Source organism: Numenius arquata, chromosome 7, assembly GCF_964106895.1.
Source record: "Numenius arquata chromosome 7, bNumArq3.hap1.1, whole genome shotgun sequence".
Lineage (NCBI taxonomy): Eukaryota > Metazoa > Chordata > Aves > Charadriiformes > Scolopacidae > Numenius > Numenius arquata.
The window spans coordinates 44,840,326-44,864,825 of record NC_133582.1 but is presented as its reverse complement, the minus strand read 5'-3'; the positions used below and the strand labels follow the sequence as shown (position 1 = coordinate 44,864,825).

The window sequence follows — 24,500 nt, the reverse complement described above, 5'->3', positions numbered from 1 at the left end:
CGCTCGCTCGCTCCGCCCGCGCGTGTGGCCTGCCCACCCCCCGCGTCGCCGGGCTGCGCGCTTTGCAGCCCCTCCATCGGCTCTGCCCTCAGCCTGCGCGCGCGGCCCGCCGGCCCCTCCCACCCACCAACCCCCCGGCCCTCGAGCCCGGCCCTCGCCCCTCCCCCTCTTCGTCACTGGCCCCTCCCCCTGCACCCCGCCCCGCCGCGCGCCGCACTGGGACGGTGACGGCGGCGGCGGGAGGCAGAGCCCGGCCCAGCGAGGAGGTGGCGGCGGCGGGGAGTGAGTGAGGACAGACCGCTGAGGGAGCGGGCGGAGCTCCACCCCTCGCCGAGCCTCCCTCCCCCTGCCCTTCCTCCCGCTCCCTCCCCCCCTTCCCCTCCGCCTCCTCCCCGCACGCGCCAGGCGGAGAGGCTGCGAGGGAGCCCCGGGTACAACATGGCGGAGCACTCGGCCCCCGACAACAAGCACAAACCCGCCACCAACTCTGTGGCGCCGCTCAACAGCCGCGCCGGGGCGGGTGGCGGCGGCGCGGCGGCGGCGGTTGCCGGCGGCCCCCCGGCGGGCGGAGGCGGCCTGTCGGGGGGCCTGTCGCAGCCGGCGGGCTGGCAGTCGCTCCTCTCCTTCACCATCCTCTTCCTGGCCTGGCTGGCCGGCTTCAGCTCCCGGCTCTTCGCCGTCATCCGCTTCGAGAGCATCATCCACGAGTTCGACCCCTGGTGAGTCCCCGACGTTGCTGGACGGGACGGGACGGGGAAGGCGGGAAAGCCGCCCCCTCACGGGGCGCGCCTCGGGCGGGGAGGTGTCGGGGGGGTAGCTCCCCGCAGGTTTCCACCGCCGCGGGGCCGGCGGGAGGCCCCCGCCGCCTGCTCCCCGCTCCTCCACTTCGCCAACTTGCGCCCTGCCTGTTTCCCTGGCCGCCGGGCGGAGAGAGCCGCGGAGGGAGGAGGAGGAGGAATGAGGAGAGGAAGGCAGTGCGGACGGGACACGCTGTGGCGGGTCGGAGGGAGCCCGAGGGGTCGCGGTGCGCGGGGGACGGGCGTGAGGGGCCGCCCGGCGGGAAGGGACGCGGCGGGAGGGGGCGGTGGTGCCGGGTCGCTTCGGTGTCCCCGCGGGGCGGGAGGGAGCGCGGCGGCGACCTCGGGGTAAGCGGGGGGGAGGGTGGCTGTTGCCCCGGATCTGGCGGAGTTGCGGGAGGACGCTCCGCCGAGGGGGCACGGGGAAAGTTGCGGCGCTGACCGGAGGTGTGTGGGGGGTGCTAGGCGGGAATCGGGGGGCCCCGGCGACCACCGTCGTAACGAAGGGGTTGTACGAAACGTGCCCGACGCCCCAGTCCGGGTCCTTCTGTCGCGGCGTGGGGTCTCCAGATGTGCGGCTTCTCGGAGTGGTCGGTCTGTCCTAGAGCCCCCGTCGGCCGGGGGAGGGAGGAGGGCGAGGAATGCACTGCAGGAAGTAATCTTCATAAAAGTGACTGGAGGGATTACAGTGAAATGGGTGACATTGATTTACTGCCAGGTGTTTCAAAGCTGCGCTTCTGAGCCCAAGGACTTTTGCTGTTTCCCACGCATCTTGATTTTTTCCAAAGATTGCTTTCCCTCCTATAGAAGCTGTCTGTTCTTTCCCCTGTTGGAGGGGGCTGAAACCATTTTATGTATAAGATCAAGAAATGCTGCGCTTGTTCCTTGCAGCAAGGCAAAGTGAAAGATGACAGGACTTGCGGGGCAGTTCTTTCAATGCAAAAACGTGACAATGAATTTTTATATTAGTGTCTACTTCATCCTAGGAATCCGTGGTTTTTTTATAACTTTAAGTAGGGTGAGGAGCAGGTGACCCTGGAATAATTAATGCTGTGTTTTTAATTTAAAATTTTATGACTCGAGCCTTATTGTTAATCTCATAAAGGAAGGAGATGCTTCGTTTTGAAATGCACAGTAGATGCTTTATGTTAAACTTAATCTAAAATTGTTACTGAAATGTACTTCTTTGCAAAAGATACGTTCCACTTTGATACTTTCAAAAGCACAACTTCCTCTTTTCTGGTTGGTTTTTTCTCCCCCGTTTCCCCCACCCTCACCCCCCCCACCCCTTCCAATGTAATCCATTCACAAATCATGGCTCAGAATAGTGGATAGAGAACAAGGAATTGCTTTGTTTTTGAATGCTGTCTGAAGTAATACACGCTTTGTGATGTGAAAGCCAAATATCTCAAAAATATCTTCAAAACATCAAGTAATTGCCCATAATTTAAGTGTTCTTCTGCAAACACAAATGAATGGAAGGAATGCAAACGTTCAGTTAATAAAGTTAACAACGGGGGGAGCACAGTTAAACACATCTGCAATGAGGCTATGAACCTAGGGTTGTATCCTATGGACTAGTTCTTGGGCTCTCCTAATCTAAAATTAAGCAAAAAGACTTTCCTTTTTATCATGGAGGAAACTTCTATTTCTTTAAGCATACAACCTACATTTTTGTACAATTTTATGTGATTTTGACAATCAAGGCTCATCCTTGTTGGATAAATGGAAATTTTACAGTGTTGAGTTGCATAACTTTTATTATTAAGCCTTGAAGGACATTGAAAAAGGTGCTGTGGGAGTTAAGTTCATAGTCATGATATGGTTGTAAAAATAAACTTCTGGTTTAGGCAATGTGTAAGTTGGTGCAAAGTCATCTTCCTGAGTATATAAACAGAAGGTATTGCTGCCTATGCTGCTGTATGTACCTTTGCTAATTAGAGAATAGATGAAGTTGACAAAACTCATTGATTTTAATGCAGGTCTGTGAGAAGCAGTTGAAATGTCAAGAATCATGCCAGTGTCATGTTGCTGCATGCCAGAAATGGTAGAGGCAAATGCACTTAAGCTAATTAGTAGGAAAGAGAACCTAAAATGGTAGAAACTGAGGAAAAAAACAAAGAGCTTTCTCTATTGCAGCAGCAATATTAGTGAAAAGAGTGAAAAACAATGTCGCTCTTAAATGCTGTTGAGTAACTAGGTAGGAATGGTTTTTCACGGTTGTTGGGGTCTTACAAATCTGAATCTAATGTGGAAAAGGAGCTTATGAAAAGAGATTAGCAGCAGTGCTCTATTTTTTTTTTTTTTTTTTTTTTTTAACCACTTCTTTAGCAGCTTGTCCAGGTAAACTGGATTTTTACATTTTTCTTTCAGGACAGTGGCCATAGTATTTGCTGGTGAAACAGTTCCATAGTTTTCTCCATTTCTTTGGCTTTTTCTGTCAAGCTTGCACAGGATATCTTGCAATGTGTGCAATGTGTCACCTATTCTCTAGTATTCATTTTGTGATCAAGAGAGGAAGCTGAGGTATATTTGATAAAATGAGGAGCATTAGGCAAATCCATTATTCTTTTGAATGGAAAAATACTTTTGCCTCGGAGTTCTAGAAAGCTTTCTCATTTACTTAGGAATCCAGTATTCTGGTATGGACATAAGAAACATCGGATATCTGGGGTTGGAAGAAAGGGAGATTTGCCTTGGGTTTTCTGCATATTAATTGAATCAAATACTACTTTTTTTCTAACATCCCTTTTGAGCTGCATTTCTGACAGTAAATTTAGGTTTTGATTTGGGACTGGGAGGTTTTCTTGTTTTGTAAAATTAGCCTCTGAAACTCGCTCCAGTTGGCATTTTTTCCAGAAATGACCCAAATGTAGTACAATAGGCCAAGACAGTAGGAAGAGGACAGCTTTCGCTTTTGATCTCCATTATAATACAATGCCTGTGTGAGGAAAAAACAAACTGGTATCTTGAGGTCACCATACTGTCACTTAGAAACCTGCAAGCTGTTCGTCATTACTAGGATTACTGTTTTTTTTTTCCATACTGAACACCTCTTTGACACAGTGTTAACACTTTATTTTGATTTTTTTCTCATGTCTTGTTTACTTCCCATACTTGAGCTGGTACAGAGACTTTGAAAAATGCATGGAAGTTTTGGCAGCTCCTAGGTCAGGTGAGCCAATAGATGAAGTTGGTCGGTATTGACTTTAAGCTGAGCTGTTGATAGGCCTCCAGCGTTTAACTTCAGGATTTCATTGTCAGGCCAAGAACTTGAAACATGGACAGAGGTTTCATGCCTGGAATTTGGTTCATCTGTTGGCTGGTTTGGCAGCTGGGTGGATCAAGAGCATAATTTCTGTGCTATGTACACAAAAGTGCCCAGTGAAAGCTTTTCCTTAAAGTACTACAGCATGTTTAACTCAGTTGTCAGGCGAGGTCATTCTTTCTGTCAGATGTTGCCTTAAATGCCAGCATGGCAGCTGAACCAAGGCCACCAAAATTATGGAGTACTTGAACAGGGACTACTTTCTATGCACTGATTTGTCTGAAGTACAGCTCCAGCATGCCCGTATGCAATTTCATTTGGCTGCTTATATCATATATATACATAATAATGTATATGTGTGTGTATATATAAGGTAGACATACCTAGCAAGACTATTGCATCCTGATACTGCTGCTAACTAAAACAGTACCAACCCTTGGTACATCAGTTGTCTTCAGGGAGTGCTATCAAAATAGTAACGTTCGTTCTGTTTGCACGGTTCTTACCATTAAGTCATACGTGAGAACTATAGCTGAATCATTAATTGTATCTCATGTCATCAGATCAAAGTTTTATCTTTCCCTGAGAATTGTAACAGCTTGCTAAACACCAGATTAACACCACCTACCTTAGGAGTGAAAGAGCTGGCTTAAGCTGGAATGCAGAAGCTCATGTGTCTGAGCAGGAGACCCTCTCCCTACTAGCTTGTTGCATGCAGAAGGGAGCACCAGTGCGATCTGTGTCAGTTATATTTCCCTACCTACTACCACCAGGAATGATGTCTCCTGCTGGCCTGCCAGTTCCTGGTACTGAACAGCACTCCCAGAATCTCATATATGTCTTTGCCTCTTCCAAACCGACATCATTGATCGCTCAAACCACCAGCTTTTTAGCTGTCCTCAGGGTGGCCATTGTTTATCATACCTCACTGAGGTAACGTAATTGTGCTAGTGGGAAGTATGGTTTGTATATATAATAGCAATCTACTTTCTTATTGCTGATACCATCATCTACCATTAGTGGACCTCAGTGAATGGGAATAAACTGGTGAAAATAAACGTTAAGATCAGTGTCATTGCTTGCATTTCAGAGGCAGAACGGTTAAAGGAAGTTAGGATTTTATCTTGGGCACAGCTGAAAAGACAGGTTTTGCTCAAATCATGTTTGCTAGATGGATTCTTGAGCTGTTATGAACTTTCTTCATCAATGAAAATTTAAATTAATACCTATAAATATGATATGAAAGCTTCATTAAAATACAAAGTGTGATTCAAGTGAACATTAGAAGTGGTGTATGGAATTGATCAAACACTGGAAGTTGTGTAAATGTATTGATTTTGTTGGGAGAGAGTAAGGATGTGGATTTGTGTTGTAGTTAACTGATCTGATAAGTTGCCTTTTGGAGTCAGAGCTCTCCTCTGACACCCACTGTGCAGTCCTGCTTTTTTCTTTGTGCTTGCTCTAAAGTAGCCATGGTGAGTTGATTCAATTGTCAAAATACTGTAACATTTTAGTTCCCTGAGCCTGCCCACTGTCAATTTTTATACTGCAGTTTAGTTTCTTATTTTTGAGGAAGAATATGAATGTTGGAAGGGAATGTAAATAGCAACTGATTTTAGAGAATGAACTGGGATTGAGTGATGGGGTGGAGACTTGTATACATACTCTGTTTTTGTATGTTAAGACACTGGTGCAACAGGAGTGACAAAAAGAAGGGGTATGTAGCAGTGAATTAGAGTACCTTAAACTGTTGTTCATAAGGGGAAAAAATTCATGTGAAGAAGATGATAGTGTTGATAATCTTAATTAACAATGCTTAGTCTGTAGGCTGGGGTCAGATGTGGCCCACCCAGATAATTCATCTGGCCATTGCTTACCTGCTATTGACTCTTCTTGCTGGGCAAAGAAACAGCAGATTGCATAGTAAATATGTTGTTCTTGAGGGGTGGCAGCCACTGTCATCTCCAAACTGCTATCTTTCTGGAGGCTTTCAACCCATCACATAATCTTGTTGAAGGTGAGTACATGAATGTGTATCTGTTTAGGAAACATTTCCCTCCTACTTCAGGATTCTTTTCCCAAACACTTTCTTTTATTTATAATCTCTGACAACTTCCAGACCTTGGGGAAAGCATTTGATTCCAATCCAGTTTCAATATAATCACTTTGGATTGATTTTGAAATGTTGCAGATGTCATGAGAGTCATATTAAAAACTTAGTACGGTATCTTCATTCGCAAGCTTTTTGATTCTATTAAATGAGAAGTACTCTGTTTACAGGAGTACATTTTAAAAGATTGTGTACTTACTATTAATGAACAATTGGATTAAGTCTTTTGTGTAAGATGCAGACATATTACATATGAATGGTGAAAGTTATTTGTACTCTACTCATACTAATAACTTTAGCAGGATTTCAGGTAGCCGGGTAGCTCAAACTCATTTCTGTCATTTTATTATAGTAGGAAAAATATTCTAGCATAGTCTCCAAATCTGATTTAGCAGTGCCTGTGTGTCCACGAAGAGCAAGTTTAGAGATTTCTGTGTCCTTGGAGAATAGTCTGCCAGGTATCTTCCCCTTCCCCCTTTTTAATCACAGAATCACAGAATATTTTTGGTTGGATGGAACCTTTGGGATCATCTAGTCCAACCAACAAAACAAACAAACAAAAAAAAAATACAAAAAAAAAAACCCCACACCCAAAAAATCCCAGAACACCAACACCAAACCAAAACAAACGCCCACAACCACACCCCACCCCACCCCCAAACAGACACAAACCAACAATCTCGGGCACTAGAGCATGCCCTGAAGTGCCATGTCTACACGTTTCTTAAATACCTCCAGGGATGGCGACTCCACCACCTCCCTGGGCAGGCTGTTCCAGTGCCTGACCACTCTCTCAGTAAAGTAATTCTTCCTAATACCTGATCTAAACCTCCCCTGCCGCAACTTCAGACCATTTCCTCTGGTCCTGCCATTATTCACTTGGGAGAAGAGGCCAACACCCACCTCTCTACAACCTCCTTTCAGGTAGTTGTAGAGGGCAATGAGGTCCCCCCTCAGCCTCCTCTTCTCGAAACTAAACATGCTAATGAGGAAGGTCCAGATCAAGCATCTTTTTTGATCACTTCTATTGCAATATGACATGTGTTGAGAAACTCTATTACCACTGGCCAGTCTCTGGCTTTAGGGGCTTTCTAGATTATAAGATAGTAAGTACTGTATGTCCAGGGACTTGAACAGCCTGTCCTTGTTTAGGTACTTGGAGGGTCCTGTTTTGAAGCTAAGTGAACTTTTCTAGAAGGTTGCTACAGTATTAACAATCAGGAAGGTGTGCAGTTGACTGTACTGAATTTCTCTACTGCTTAGGAAGTTGTGGAAATAGATAGATATTAGAAATCTAATGGAATGAGGACAGTCTGGAAAAAGAACGCTGGACCGAGCTGAAGACATAGCAGACACTATGCGTTGTGAGCAGGGAGACCTCAGGTTAGATCTGATCCGTTAGACTGATGCAGCTGAAAAGCGGTTTACCATGTGGCCTCATAAAATAATATTCATGTCAGAATCAAACCTCTGCTCCATCTCTACTAGTGTTTTCTGCCATCTTTACTTAGCGGGTTGTGTTTCTTTCCTCACTTGCACAACTTCTAATTGGGGTGAAAATCTCACCAGTCTTCATGTGGGTGCAGTAATGAGGTTATGCATGAGAGGGTAGGAGGGGCAGTGTTCATAAAATATATGCAGAGTATGGTTGAGTACAGAGACTATCCCTACAGTCTTCTTTTGGAAAACATAGGAGGTGGGACCGAACGTGTGCAAGGTGTTGACTTTTATTGATTTGTCGATAGCAGAATGACACTTGAAAAGGAAAATGTATCGGAATGTTTTATGTAGACTGAGTTGAACTGAACCAGCAAGTTTAACTTTTAATGCCATGATTTTTTTTTTTTAAATGGTCTTCAGCAAATACTCACAAACACTTGACTAGCTGGAGCAAATGCTATGATGAAAATCCTTGAATGGACTTTTCTTGGCAGATATCCTATTATTTGAGCAGCTTAATATGTTCTGTTTTTTAAACAGAAATATGATTTGATTACATAAGGTTAGAGTGGTTTATAAAGGTTACCTTTTGCTTCGTATCATAATTCTCTCTCTAACAGCCTCTGGTTTTGGCAGCCTGTAATCCTAATACTCATGTTTTTAAATGTGTCCCATGTTGAACTGGTGGGGGAAGGGGAGAAAAAAAAATTTTGGACAGTAAAGCTAGCAGGAAAATTCAAAATCATGTATTAATAGTTTTTAAATGGGGTGCCAGGTAGTTTGTGTTTAGGGAGGTGTCTTTGCTGTACCACAAACATCTCTTCTGATTCAGTCAGGTTATTTCCCATTTAATGTCTATCTGTGCATGTGCTGCAGAGTTTCCTCCTCAATTTTTGAAAACGCCATTCTTGCAAGCCCTTTGAGGTACATTTGTACTGACATTTAGGGCTAATCCTGAGGGCTTCTTTCTACTTAACAGAGCCATTAAACTGCTGCTTTCAGAGCCTGTGGAGCCTACACCCTGTAGCAGGACATGTGCAGATGTCTTTTATTATTATTAACTCCTATAGCAAAACTTATTCTAACCATCAGCCTTACCACTTAATTGGAGAACAAAGTGAATTTAGGACAAGTATTGTTATAGTCTCTCTCTGCTTTACGTCTGCAGTAAGTTTTGTAGTATGTCCAAGGAACGGACTTCATTTCTGGCCCTGTAGCTGAACAGAGCTTGTCATCTTCATCTGAGCTGTTGCTGGGAATCAAGCTGAGGTATTTTTAACGTGGGTAGCTGGTAGGTCTGGGTTTGAGAGGTACCATGAAATTGACCCTAATGCTGCATCACACCTTACATAAGTTGAAGCAGCCTGAGGAATGAATTTAAGGACATGGATACAAACAAAATAGATCAGCTTCTGTATTTCTCAAAGGGTAAAAGCTCCTTTGGCATATGGAGAATTAAATGCTTCCTATACTTCAAAAGTTCTTGCTGTTAAGTGAGGCAATATCCCTGTGCTTTAGAAAAAGAAATGGTCTATTTTAAACAAGGAATAACTCAGTGTTTGTACATGAGTGCTTCTTACAGCAGGAAATTGTATTTAAAATGTCTGTCTGCTATGGGAGACCCAAGTCCAGTATAGTATGCTACTTTTTAAAGGGCCTGTCTAATATAAATGGCTGGGGTATGTCGGCTGTAATGATAATTACTTCCGGGTGTTACGGTGCTTATCATATAATTTTCTATGGCAATTGATTTATATGGGTTATGTTAGTTTGTTAGTTAAAGAGCGTGTTGGAGTTCTGTTCAGCTGATAATCCATGAAGACAGAATTGCAGAACACCTTTTCAAAACTTCCCTCACTTAAACAAAAGGCCCCTTGGGAAACTACATTAGAAGTGAGGTTGGGACTCCAGTTTGATTATTATTTTTTGGTTGTGTTCTTGATGGGATTGCTGTTATCTTCTAGACTGTTTTACACAGTATTATTTACATTTATTTCAAAAGAGTGGCTCACTGTATGCATGGACACCATCTAACCTGTTTGTTGAATGGTAAATGGGTTTTGTACAAGGGGAAAATAGCATGTAATTATGTAATTTTAAACTGTTATAGCACACGTGACTGGGCAGCCTACATTTTGTGCGGTATTTGCTTTACTTTTTCAGTATCTGTGTTCATTTTTTGCAATTGGTATACTATAAATGGTAGCCAACTACTTTGACTCCAAGGAGTGTGATTTTATTTATTTTTATTCCAATCCACCCAATAGATGGATATTTTAAGGGAATCTAGGTATCTAGATTCCCGTAAAATATAGGAATCTAGGAGTCTAGGTATGGGAAACACCTGTTTGAGGATGCAGCTGACTGGGAAGACCACGTTGAACAGAATACTTGTGTGCTATAGCCAGACGATTTGAAAATACAGCAATGCATTTTCTTGATGCAGAAGGAAAATACAACAAAACAAGCCAACTTGTCCTGAATATTTTTCTTTATGTTTATCCAGCACTTTTTTTTTTTTCCCCTGTAGTCTATTGCACATGTTGAATGTGCTTCCTTTCTATTCTGAACTTATCCCAAGCAGCATTTGGCAGTTCAGTTTAATAATGTAGAATTTTGTTAAGTGTTGTTTGGAATGTATACCTTGAAAAAGGCAGTTTCATCTTCATGGTTGAAATATTTAAAGTTTATCATTAAGGTATTAAAGTCCTTGAAAATGCCTTTAATTCTTTCTCTGGCCATAGATAAAATGCCTTAAAGTTTCAATTCTTCTAATTTAGAAAGTCAGCAAAACAAAATTGGAGCTTTGGCATTATTATATTGATATTAACAAAGGAAGAAAATGGGTGTCTCTGGCTTGTGTTACTGTAGAACAAGAGTCATAAAAGCCAATGTGGTGTTTGAGTTTTCCAAGAAGTTGTGTAATGCTACTGTGTTTTGACTGTTTTAGCTTTTACAGGTGACTAGATTGATTTATCTAATGTCAAATGTCTGAAGTAATACTTGAAAAACTGTTGCATATGTCTCACAATTCATTTTACTCTGTAACAGTTTTGGTCTTTCATTTGCCAAATAGAAAATGGGTTTTGACACTGGAGAGTGCCTTAAACATTTGCAGCAGTATCTTAATTTGTGATGTCTCAGGTCAGTTAGTAATGACAAATGTAATTTTTCTCCTATGGCTAAACGTGTTCAGAAGCCAAAGAATTTTTAGAGCTTTAATTTTGTAGTCCACCATTACTTTACCCACACTCCCTCCACACTCCCACAGTAAAGCCAAATTTTTGCTTGGGAGAAGACTGGATGGTATGTTTTGTGTCAAATATGTGATGCTTGTAACTGTTTCATCACTGAATTTTATTTTCTAGCTTTTGTTTTAGTTAGTGAACTTCAGGGTCCCTTTTTCCTTATGCTTCCATCATACTCTAGTTTCAGCACAACATTCTTACCTATGCACATCATGGTTTTGCTTTGTGATAGTATGTTCTGTACAGTGTCATCTGCTGCCTTCTTTCAGGGCTATCTTCAAGAAGAAAAAGCCACAGAACAGCTTTAAATGTTAGTTGAACGGTACTTTTACCTGAGAGGTTAAGAAGTCTTGTCTTCTATCTCAATATCTAATATGCTGTGCTGGAGTACCCATGGATATCATTTGTGCATTGGAAAACACATAGAAGATGATTCCAAAGGTTCCTTTGAGAACCTCCAGGAAGCTGTTGTTGCTGATAAGATGGCAGTTCAGTGTTTTGAGTAAAGCCTGACTCTGAATAGCTACCGTATGACAAGGTGCTGCTAAACTTGTCTTCAGCACTATAAATTGGCCTTATTTGCATCTAATTAAGTGGAGCAGTTCTCCTGAATTTCTCGTAATCTATTGGACCTTTCCTGGGATAGTTTTCTGCTGTGTTGACCAGTTAAGGCAATTTGCAGAAATCTGGTAAGCACAAGTTTCAGGATCTGCAACTGGATGCAGGGAGAAGGAAATCCCCTTTTCTAGTGGCAGTGAGCTGCTGCATTGGCACACATTGTACCCTGATCTATCTCAAGTATCCATCAGTCCTCTAACCAACTTGCCATGAGTTATTGAGGAGTGAACACATCAATAGTTTCTGCTAAAGCTCTTCTACTGTGCTGTAACTGTTTAAAAGTTCTGCCAGAAATAAGATTGTCATTGCTTAAATGGTTATATGGGATGTTGGGGTTCTAGAGCCGAATCCCTTTTCTGAATCAGGATGGCTAACTCTAGTTTTCTCATTTAAATGCGCATTTGTGGAGAGAGAGTAGAGAGGGCATATGGTCTGATGGGGATTGAAGTGTGAAGTCCTGGAACAGGCCAACTTAATTCATGCCTGGAGAGTGAGGAGAGAGAAGATTTAGGATTATGTGACCTAGAACTATCCCTTGAGAACTTCTGCTAGGTCCTTCCCAACAACTCTCACATATCCCCTGCAATACACCTCTTTTCAACCCTGCCTGAACTGCAACTGATCCTCTTGCTTTAGTGTTCTCCTTTCCCCATTCCTTTTCATGGGCAACCAGATGTTCATTTTAACTTATCCCGTTTTTTGTGGCAATGAGGGAGGAGGGGAAGGCATGGTACCTCCAGTCAGTACTTGTTATTTAGTAAGATGGCATTAGACATTAAACTAATCTCTTACTGTTCATTAACGTAAGACTGAGAGGCTGTAGCTACCAAACTGTACACTAATGTAGCCAGCTGGTTAAGGAGGTGATGTTTTGGAGAGGTCATGCTCCTGGTTGAAGGATAGATGAGGCAGTGGCGGGGTGTAGTCTATGAATACATCTGAAATAGAATTTGTGGCATCACAGCTTCGAAGCATATGTGTGTAATATTAAGCCTAGCTCATCTTAACAGTGTTCCCTGACCTCCACTTTTTTTATTGTATTTTCTTTTATTTAAAAGCCCCATTAAGGTCACTTCTAAACATGAATTGGATTTTACTGAAGTGACCGAGGAGCACAGTGGAATGGTTTGATAGCTACAATATAGTAAGAGTAAGCAATACTAGAAATTCTATCATGTAATGAGAAAACAAGCGTGTAACTAATTTCACATTGTACATGGCAGGAATTTAATATTAATTATAAATACTGTCTTAAATGCTGAGCGCTATAGTCACTGCATTACAATTAATCTGTAGTGTTTCTGTGAAGATACCTAATAAAAAGCAAATAATGTTTTGTTATTACACTTTTGTGTTTCTTGTGCATAGTCTTTAAAGAAACATTGGTAACCAATAGGTACAATTCTTAACAGGTTGAATTAAATTCAGTGAAAACATGCATTTGTGGTTTTGATTTAGACTTATTTGAAACAATATGAAAGGTATAAAATAAATGTAGTGGATGACTGATTTTTAAATACTGCTTGCCATACTTATTTCAGAATAAATCGAGACATTGAAAGTGGATCAAGAACACAAAATGGAGTTAGAAGGAGAAACTCCAGTCTGTGTATTGCAGGGAAGGATGAAGACCACTTTCTGTTGTCATCTACTTTTCTGGTCTTTGTTTATTTTATTGGTGACATCCTGTTTACACATCAGTTTCACCTGGTGTGAGAATATGCAGTCACTTTGGAAACAGCTGGAAGTCTTTCTGCCCTAATCTGGAGGCCACCATCCTTTCTGTTGGACTGTATTAATAGATCATGTGTGTACTCCTAATCTGCTTCAGGGAAAAATCAGGTGAAATAGGTTAAATCATCTTTAGAGTGATTTGCTTTTTAGCTGTGATTCAAGCTAATTTGGGCACAGAAGCAGATTAGGAGTGCTTCTGCACTCCTTAAAACTAGCAAAGCTCAGTTGAAGGATAACTGCCACAGTCAAATTTGGGTGAGTTTGTAAATCAGTACAAGGCATCCTGGAGTTGTGAATTTTTAATTTTTTTTTTCTCCCCTTACCCTTTTGTGCTTTGGGCAATAGTCATGCCTTTTCCTGTTCAGCTTTATTTGATTAAGGCATAATTGGATCTATATCTAGGTTTCTGCAAACCCTGGGCATATTATTTGGTTTGTTCTGCAGGTAGCACTATATATATATGTATATGGACATACCCACAGCAGAAAATTGCCAGCTATGTACCTGATGAATTTAATATTTATGTCTATTTATGTCAAGTTATTGAAGGGTTAAATAGAATTCGAGTAGACATATTTAAGTTAGATAAAGTTTGGTCTTTAACCTGGCCTCAATCACTGGACAGAAATTGTTCAAGTTAAATAGACTGTCTGGTTCTGCTCTGATGATGCTTTGTATTATCCACTCTGAAATATTAATTTTTATTTTTGTCAACATTCATTGTAGTAAAATGTCAGTAAGTCAATATTGCAACAGATGGAGCTGAACAGTGCACTATGAGAGGTCCAACTTCTTAGACTAAACATAATCTACATACAGAAAGGACAGCTGAAAGAAAGCATAGTCAGATAATATAGGTAACAGAGCTAGTTGCAGGAGGAAGAATAGCAAGGGCATTAAGAGATGTACTAAAAAACAAATACTTAAAGAATATTGGATGAAATACTACCTTATTTTAACTTGCTAAACTGACTTAGACTGCTGACATGCAACCGCTTCACTGTAGATTTCTTTAAATTTCTGCAAGCTAATTAAAAATTATGTTGACATAATCTGTACAGAGTGGTTTGATATCTAGTGTCCAATTTGGCTGGATCTACTTTTTGTATTGTTACACAGAAGTTCAAGCAACAGGCTGTGGGGTTATTGAGGGGTGAATACAATAGTTTGTTAAAGCTCTTCTACAGTGATATAACTGTTTAAATGTTCTGCCAAAAATAACATTGTCATTGCTTAAATGCTTATATGAGATGTTGGGGATCTAGAGCCTTTTTAAGAGTCCCGTTTACTTTTTACCATGCTTCGTATCTTACAGGGCCACCTTGTGTCCAGGGCGATTCCTTAGATTTCAGTCGTGAGAATGATTGTAAAGTTGGTTCAATGGCATTTTGGTGTAAGTAGCACTTCCATAGTCGCCACTGCATTGTAGCATATAGATGACCTTGTTATGTAATAGAAATGATGGCTGTGCCACATACGCCCAAATACTTAAAATATAATTAAAGTACCCCTGATGAATAAGAAATACCCTTTATTTTACTTTGTATTTCAGACTATTACAAAAAATTAGTATTCTTTTTTGGGTACATATGAGATCTTGCTACAGGATAGCAGGTAGTATGTTTGACATCAGTTTCCACTGATGTCCACTGAAGAGTCCACTATAGTTGTTTAGGTGTTACAGGTTGCTTTGTTCTATAGTAGAAGACCGTAACAAAAGTGGCTTGGGAGCCAACCATCCTCTGTTCCTTCTTGTGAAGCAGTCACGTTCAGCCCATTGATTTCTAGTACCACATTTCTCACAGAAAGAACATTTTGCTTCTTAAAATATATTATTCAGCTAATTGCCTTTTGAATTCTTTCCTGCTGACCTCATGTACCAGTCTTTCACTTAGAAGGTCCTGAAACTAAGCTGCCTCCATCATGTTAAAAACAAGTGCAGCATGAATCTGTTTCATCTGAAAGAAACATCCTTCTTGAACATATTTTTGGATTTGGTGAAAGCCTTTAGAGTTGCAAGATGCAAGGCTAAGGTGCCACAGAGTAACCCAATAGCACTCAGAAAAAAACAGATGTAACATTATAGGGCCTTTTGAGTTTGTGTTAGTTAATATTGTTTTGAAGAGAAAAGTGATGATTCAAGAAGCTGATGCTGCCAAAAGATATGGAACCAACACTGCCATCAGTATTGATGCCAGTCCTAGTGTAGTATCTGCAGTGAAATTGTAGGTAGAGAAGAAAATTACCATTCACTTTTTCCATGTAGGAATTTCAAGTTATTATGTTTGCATCTTATCATTGAAACCTCTTGGGAATTTTGACTGTCCCAAGAAAAAATGGCATCATCACTTTTTTCTTAGGTCTGAAATGTTGTTAAATGTTACGAATAGCAGACTTCACTGGCAAAGTATGCCTTTTAGTATTAACTCTTTTCTTAATAATTGCTTTGAGATATGGAATAGTTCAAAAGCAAGACAGAAAAAAGTCATGAAAAAGCCTAATAGGCATCAGAGGAAGTGTCTGTAGGCAGATATATGCCCATTACAGTGATGATGGGGTGCATATCGTGGCTTCAAATGTGGTATATTGTGTGAAAAATATAAGCTGTGGTCATGGAATGCTTTAAAAACCTTGCAGCTCTTCAGCAAAAATATTGAAGATGCCCTGGGCTCTCTGAAGAAGTTAAAGTGACTGTATGCTCCCTGTAGAATTTCATATCATTAAGCTACTGGCAGCATACAGTTCCTGATTTTAGCACTTGCTAAGCGTGACATCTTACTGCAAGCAGTGAAAATACCATGCCAAGTAGTGGCAGTAGGAATGCTGTAATCCTTCTTAAACACATTGGGGACATTCTGATATTCTTAATGGTTATTCTATAACCATTCCGGTATTCTTCAGGATTTCCACTGAGCGTGGTTGAATGTTGGACTTGAAAAAAATAGCTGCCATTCTGGTTGTACTAACCAACTTTTTTTTTTCTGCCTGGGCTTTCTGCTGTTCTTCCCAATCAGGGAAGTCCTTTGGCTCAGAATTTCCATCTTTTCTGAAGTTAGAAACTGCACATCACTGCAGAACTTCCTGCCATTTTATTACTTCAGCATACTAATTATTGTTTGTATAACAATGGAGTCTTTGCCATACTTTTCTGAGTTGAGGGTGTTTGTTCAGAATTAGGAAATCTGAAGTCAAAAGTAGGATCATGACCAATTTTGAACCTGAGAAAACTCAGAATGATAGTGCTGCTGCCAGTTCTGTTATCAAACATTAAACTTCTGAATGTCAACTTGCAGGATGTGTATTTCTCTTCTCAAATGACCCTACTTGCCACAGAACCCCTAAAGATCAGTTGGGCCTTTCAAAATTTAGGGCACTCTTGGAAGCTTTCCCCAAATACTGGATATTAGTTGAGGCTTATTTCAGAATGCAAAGAGTAATTACATATCTGTATATTTTGAGATAAAATCATACAGACTAAACCATCAAAAACTATGTACTTAACCCCCCCCAAAAAGGACAGAATTAGGACAATATTAAACTCTACTTCAGCTAAAGCTGCTGTTAAGTCCACTAAAAAGAAAAAATAGTCTTCTTTTTCAATCAACTTTAGCAAAAAACTGTATGAACGTGTTTCATATCTCTTGTGAAAGACTGAGTAGAGTTAATGTGTTCATGACACGTTTGTTGTGTTTGTTGTCCAGTGAGGTGCAGAAGCTCCGGTTGAATGTACAGAGCGATAACATCTTCCACATAAAACTGGTAGCTGTGCAGCTAGAGAAATTATAGAAAAAAAAATATTTGTGGACAGATAAGTACTTGATTATGTATAAATTTTCTAACTGGGGCCGATTCATGCAGTGTATTTTTATGTTTGTATTAAATGTAAGACCTAATAAAACCATTCTGCTGATATCAGCTTAAGTTAAAAAGAAAGGAACATGAGATTTTTCTGAAATAAAATGGCCTGTGTGCTCTTCCATTTTGCAGAATTATGTGAGTTTTGGCTCGGGTAAACAGGATCACTCTCCATCTCGCTGGTTCTGACACATACAGAGCTTGTTTTATGTTTCTCCATTCTTACTCTTGAGGTCTGTAACACCTTGGGTTTGGGTTTTGGGCAGTAGGAAAGGCTCTTTACCTGTCAGAAGTACTTTTGCCTACAGGTATTGATGGTACAAAATTCTGATCTTGATTAGTTGAAACTGGCTTAAATGCCCATATATACTTTTCAAGGTTATAAACTCAAAACAAGTAAGCATTTTCATGGTGAGAAATACTGCCATAGTGCATTGAATTCATTAAGTGAATGTGTACTTCTATTTTAAAATGGAATGTGTACGCATTATGTGTACTTCCATTTTAAAAACCATATGCAAAACTCATTGTGGTAATTGCTTCGTCGTAGTTACAGACTTCAGAGTAAGACTTTCAGGATGTTGTGCTTGCAGTGTGATATTTAGGCAAGCAGGTGTTTTAAAATTTAATATGGAATACTGTATATGTGTTTCTTTGTTTCAGTGGAAGTTACTGAACTTTCTCATTAGATTTTCCATAGAAGTGTTGCACTGAATAAATTCTTCCTTTGGATGCAAAGAATATGTCGGATATGGAGTCAATCTGCAACTGTCTTTTTCAAGAATCTAGACTTGCCATCTCTAATTAGATGCTGTATGGCAGAATTGATTCTGTAATCTACATTTGCATTAAAAACTGACTCCTAGAATTGCTCAGATAGCTTGTAATGTTCACAGTTAGTTTGTATCGTTATTTTTTGGAGTTTGCAGATGTGAAAATTTTGTGCATCTGCAGCTGGAGACTTTCAGAGCACAGAAGCCTTTATAATTGCAGGCTTAGAAAATTTTCAACAGATTCTGCTAGTAAGGAGATTACATATTCTGAGACGGCTATAAAATGTCTCATACAAAGTCTAGATGATGGGGCAAGAGTAGCATGAAATTGATAGGGTTTTAGACACTCAACAACATTCCCCCAAGAAGCAATGCTCTGATCTTGCACCCTGTTGTAATGGGAGGGTCAAATTAATTCCATGGCCATCAGTGTAATTTGCTCTAAATGTTGTTAAGGTCTGGATGAAGTAACTGCATTGCTGTATGTGTGCTGTTTTCCTATATGTTCTTATGTTCTTGGTAGGCTGAATTTTATTTGAATATTCATCTTAAATAGTACTTTTGTCAAGGAAATACTAAACTTAGGCATGTCAAAGTCAAAGATGTCTCCTTATAAATATAGCAGTAATTGTTGGTGTGAAGTGCTAGAGAATTCTATAGCTCCTGCATAGACCGAGTGATCACTGTGAATAGCATTAACTAATCACCTTACAGCATTACTTTGTGTCATCAAAAAAGCAGTTCATAGAGTGTAATAAAAATCAAATCCAAGCATGAACAGATAGTTAAGATTATGTATTAACAGCACATAACATATAACTGAAAACTTTACAGGCTTTATTTTCCAAGCTGCCTAGTTAAGCTTTCCAAATTAATGTTGCTACTAAAAAAAAATTTATGCCTCTGCTCAGTTATTTCGCTTTTGCTGCTTGTGCTCTGTTCTATGCTGAAATTGAAGTATGCTTTGAAAGTGAGAACCATATCTTTATTAACTTATCTTCAGTTGTCTGCTGAACCAACTATAATATAGGTATCTCCAATAGTGCCACAAAATTAATGGTACCATGCATAGAGCACTTTTGTGACCATCCCCCAAAAGGTTCAAGCTACAATATCAGGCTAACTTGGTGGTTGAGACTTTGAATTCTGAAATGTAAAAAGACTTTGGATTGTTTGACAATTCCTTTAAAGTTTAGCTTGGAGGAGACAGTTCAAACTACAGATCTGACAGAAAGAGGCAAGGAGAACAGCAGAGCATCACTTTTCCTCCTAGAACATCAGCTAAAATAAGAAAAGTCAACACTTACTGGTGTTAGTCAGTCAGGTCCTTGAGAGCTCTTGTCTGCTGAATGTTAGAAAATGTGGTTATCTTCTTCACAACATGGACTAAGAACTTGAATATTCATCTCAGTCTTTCAAGCTAAGTTCTTAATTAGGCATGTGCTTCACGTAATTTTGTTCTTCATTCTTCTCAGTTCTTTCTCAAATTGACTTTCCTCAAAGGGATGAGGGAGGGCGAGCGGGAATCTTGGAAGATGGGTGAAAAGTTCCCATACCTCAAGATTAGATGGATGTGAGGGTTGAGGGTGGGAGAAAAGGGAGCCTTTCCTTCAGTCTGGCCCTGTCACATAGTACTGTGTCCTATTTTGTCACTGTAACCAGCAGCATACTCCAGTTTCTTTTCTCCTTGGTCTAGCCAGTCAGAAAGAGGGTTGGATAAACACCCTTACTATCAGCTACTCTTGCTGCAGCTGGAGATGGAAGAACTGGGGAAGGCAGTGACACCCAAGCCTGAAATGCAACCCCTACCCAGCACTGGCTCTTCTTTGTCTCCATTCTGATTCCTCCCTTAGCTGCAGCCCCTAAATCTCCAGGATGCAGGCACAGGAAAAGATGACACTTCTGACGTTTCCCAGGGCTGTTTTACACCCCTATGAAACCTATAGATAGTTGTAGATACTGCAACAGTACTACTGTAGAAATACAATACCACTGTGCTGCGTTTCAAACACAGTTTGAAAAGTACCAAGATAGTAAAGAGGTTGTGTGGCTATGGTTTGGGGTACTCACTGTTTGTTAGTGGCGCTCTCCATTCTGGCCAAAAGGGAAACAGTTTTACAAGGTTCAGGCTTGTCCCTAAAGGAGTAGAGTGCTATGAAGTGGGTAAGTGGTATCGGAGCATAGTACTGGCATCATATGATTGCTAGACCATACTGTTGAGTGGTGCTGCCCATTGCTGCCACTTTGTCAATGCTTTGTGAAGCTGGCTTTGATATGCAGCATTACTCACCAAGTTTCTTCTTATGTATGCATATGTTCATATTTACATTTTAACTTACTTTTGTTTGAGGTTACTATTAGGAGGTGGAGTGAGCACCTTTTTTTTTTCCAAGGTCAAAGTGAGGTTCTGTAGTTAAAGTTCTAAATACTTTTTTTAGCTTTGTGTGGTCAGAAAGCTATTTCTTTTTCTCATGTAGGTCTTCTCACAGTGAAAAATTAATGTACCTGCAGTATTGCTAAGAATTTCAGCTGTGAAGACATGCCCAGCTGTCTCTGAATGCTTTCATTTTGGGAAAAAGAATCAATCGCTTTTTGAACGAAGAGGTTAATAGATTTGTATCTATCCAAAAGTATATTAGGAGGGAAGATTTAATTCTTACCTCTTAAGTGGTAGGAGTAGAATGCTGTTATGTTGCATTTCAGTTTTGGGTGGTAATTCATTCTTGTTAAGGACTTAGTGGGATGCTGCCAAAGCACAAGACGGTTGTTCCCATCCTTCTGAAGTCAGTTATGAAGCTTTACTGGTTTGAAACACAGGAGAATGTCAATATGTATTCTTCTTGCCTATTTCATCTGCTTAACTAATCTTCTAATGCTCTAAAAGTAAACATTACTCATACTTTTGTAGCCTCTGTGAGTTTGAGTCACCATTTAAAAGTTTGAAAGTAATCCATGTTAGTAAATATCTTTGTTTCCTTTTTGAAGTTCTAGGATAACAACCTTGACTGGCTTTTCAATGTGTTTTAAGTCTGGTCCGTAGCTGACTGGATTGTATGTGTCCTGTACGACATGGAACTCCTGCTTTGTCTCCTACTGTACTGCAGGCACTTGGCACTAAACAAATTAACAATAGACCTTGCTATACTAAGATAAGAAGCTAATTTTACAGGTACAGCATTTCATAAATCACATTACAGTTGACAGTTTAGAACCAGAGAATTAATTTATATTTAGAAATCTATTCGAATGGGAATAGTTGCAGGCTTATTAGAAACAAATGTCACGTTGCTGTTTGATACAAAGATTTCTAGGTCAGAATGACTGATGTTTGTGTGAATTTTCTTGTATAAACATGAATAATTACTTTTGAATGGCCACAGTTTTATCAGTTAATGTATCCTTTATAACTGCTTATTTAACATGTAAGAAAATGTTCCTGAAAATACTGCACTTTTATTTTTTTATTTACTTATTTTTAATGTCACTTGACTGATGCTGTGATAGTTCAGTCAGTAGAAACATGCAAGTTTGCTGACATCTGGACTTGAATTTCAATTCTTTTTGTTCTTTCACTGTGTAGTTGAAGAAATCTGCTCATGACCTCTGTGTAGTTGTACTTCAGATATTAGACTTGCTGTACTGATTAAACAAGTAGGAACTTGATGGGTCGTAGTCTTGAATGACATTAGCTTTATTCTTTTGAAATGAGTTAGTTCAAAGTAAACTTGTGATATTTTGGGAATCCTAGATATACAAAAGAATTTGATGCAGTTTTAAAATTTGTTTTAGAAGTGATGCATGTTACTGAGATAAGTGGATACTTTCATGAAATAGACAAAATGAAAAATACAGATAGGCTTTTCTAGTCTTGAATACTAACTGTCTTTGGAAGTCTTTCATGCTCATTTGCTCATCTAACCTGTTGTCTGTTACACTATTCCATTTAGTCATCTGAACTACCACTTACCTAATGAATATAATCTTTAACACTTCTTTAACTAATGAATTTCACATTGTTATCTAAATTCCGATTAGAATATCTAATTAGGAGGGTTGGGTTTGTGGATGTTGGTTGTTTCAGAAGTGGTGTTCACCCAGGCTTTTCTAAGCCTAAATTTTCTTTACAAAACCTTACAGCATCAATACCCATAGCCTTGTTAGTTTGGCATTTGAATGATCATGAAAGAGTTGCAGTTTGAGGTAACATGCACTGCAGTTCTTATCACAGCAGTCTGATACCTAATTTGAAGAATTAATAGACTTTGTAATAGTTGAAGGGTTTTGCTATCAGAAGTTTGAGAAGTTGAAAAAAGTATGTGCCAGAAAAGTGGAAGATTAATGCCTCGATGGCAATCCATCAATGTTTTTTAATGCTATATGGACAATGTGGAACTGAAGGTATGCATGGAAGGGCTTTTGTTCTACAAGGGATTTTCTGCAGCAGAGGATGTACAGGCTTCGAAGGTTAAACTTCATCTACATAGAATCTGTGTTCTTATTGATTGAAAGAAGTGAATATGCCAAGGACATTAATTTGATAGTGTGAACAAATAGACTGATTCCCTTTGGTGCATATCATTACATTACATTGCCTCTCAATGTTACATGAAATAGAGCAGCAGCAGATGTAGCGGGTAGCTATCCTGCCTCAGAATGGGACTCTTGCATTGATTATTCCGTGATCTTAATTCTGCTAAGTGATATTCTGGATATGGTAAATACTTAGTTGATAGACTATATTTGAAAACTAGCTTTAAAAAGGAATGCAGAAAATTACAGGAGTGTTAGTCAGAGTGATAGAAAACTTTTTAATGTTTACCAAAAAAACCCCCTCCAAAACTGTAACATTTTATCTGTGTGTATGCACTGGCTGTAGAAATGAAGAAAATACAGTGATTAGTAACTGAGAATTTATAATGTAATTTAAAACTCTATAATTTAGAGAGGACCATTGTACTTACATACTAAATGAGATGCTAAAGTTCAATTACTTTCTAGGACTTAGAAAACAGATGATTTAAGATATGCCTAAAACTTAGGTTCCTTATTTTTTTATTCCCCCACCCCACTTTCCTCTATTTCTTTCTAGGTTTAACTATAGATCAACACATCATCTTGCATCCCATGGGTTTTACGAATTTTTAAATTGGTTTGATGAAAGAGCATGGTATCCACTGGGAAGAATAGTAGGTGGAACTGTAAGTATTGTGATAATAACTTAAAAATGAATTTGCAGTAAGTTTTTTTAACTTTCAATACAATTCAACGTTGATAAAAGGAGAATCTTAATAAAATATGCTTTTAATTGTCGAATTGCTGCAGAGGGAATAGGAAAATGTTTTAATTTTTAGCTGCAGGAGACAGTAAGTCAACATGCTTTCGTCTTTATCCAGCAGCATAGTGTGAACAAGAAATACAGAACTGAGTTTTACTTCCTCATATATGAACTTCTAATTGTAATAAATACGGATATTATGACTCTTGTAATTCTGGTACATGAAATAAAAAAGAAAAAAAAGGTCTTTTTGAAAAGCAGTTATCTAAATCTCTAAAGGCACAAGTCTCAATCCAATGGTATATGTTAAGTGGACTTCACTTGTGTATGGAAGATGTTAGGATTTCACTGGGAAAAGACCTTTCGAAATTAAGTCAGTGGGGCACCGAAGCATCAGGAGTAGGTAAGACTGGTATCAATGCAAGCTGCATGACAGGAAAAGTGTACAAAACAATGTTACTAAATCAGAATACAAGTATCATTCATTGGTAGAATGGTGTTAGTAACACAGAGTAACACAGCCACATGTTACTTAATGTGTGAAAGTTTGTTAAAACTTTATACGTAAAGTAAATGCAATTTAAATGCATTTCCAAATTTTTTGGTAACAATTAGATCCCAGTTTTTTTAGTATTTTAGAGATACTTGTGACTTTTTATGTAACTTATGTATGCGGTTTTTCCATACTTGTACAAAGCTAAAAACTTTAGGAAATAGAATTAAAATGTTGATTGCATACATTATTTTGCAAGTCGCATGGTATATAATGTTTTGATAGTTTATCTTGAGAACCAGCTCTCAAGGATATATGCAGGGGAACGTTCTGTCATCTGTTAATTTAATGTAGTACAACGTCCTTCTTAGCTTTCGAAAGAAACTAAGGCAGGTGAAGTACATATTAGCTTTTCTAGTACATATTGATTTTTCTAATGTTGATAAATGTGGGAGGGTAGAATTCCTATTAAGAATATTTTAAAGTTCTCCAATATTCTATGATGGGTTCAATAGATTTGTGTAAGTCTATGCTACCTTCCCTGGAGGACATCTTAATTCAATTTTATAGGACTTTATTTTAATCCTTTATATTCAAAGATGCCTACAGATGTCTTGTAAATATATAATAAACTGACTGCATTTCACCTTTTCAGCTTAAAAAAACTATAAAAAAATGTTGTTGAGGCACATTTTCTCTGTGGGTAACAAGAAGTGAAAGAGTGGCATGTTATATTTTGGAGGAAAATGTATAGGGCTGGGGAATGTTCTTGGGTTTCTTCTTGTTGTCTTAGGGGTTTTGGTGGTGTGTTGTTTTTTTTTTTTTTTTTGCTTTTAAAGCTGTTAGCTGTTTGAAATTCTCTCACAAACTTTAGATTCTGCTTCCATAC

The 24,500-nt window shown here is 39.5% G+C and overlaps 1 protein-coding gene across 2 annotated transcripts in view; it reads left to right on the top strand.

Moving 5' to 3' along the window:
- The first annotated feature begins 224 nt into the window (after window positions 1–224).
- Window positions 225–24,500, top strand: part of STT3B (STT3 oligosaccharyltransferase complex catalytic subunit B) — a 55,113-nt gene continuing 30,837 nt past the window's right edge. Inside the window, exons 1-3 of one of the 2 annotated variants that reach the window (XM_074151037.1) lie at window positions 225–523; window positions 572–719; window positions 22,933–23,041. In XM_074151037.1, the coding sequence (XP_074007138.1) occupies window positions 439–523; window positions 572–719; window positions 22,933–23,041 (342 nt within the window). In that variant the 5' untranslated portion in view covers window positions 225–438. Of the gene's footprint in view, window positions 720–22,932; window positions 23,042–24,500 lie in introns of both variants that reach the window. The other variant, XM_074151036.1, reaches the window with a different exon arrangement.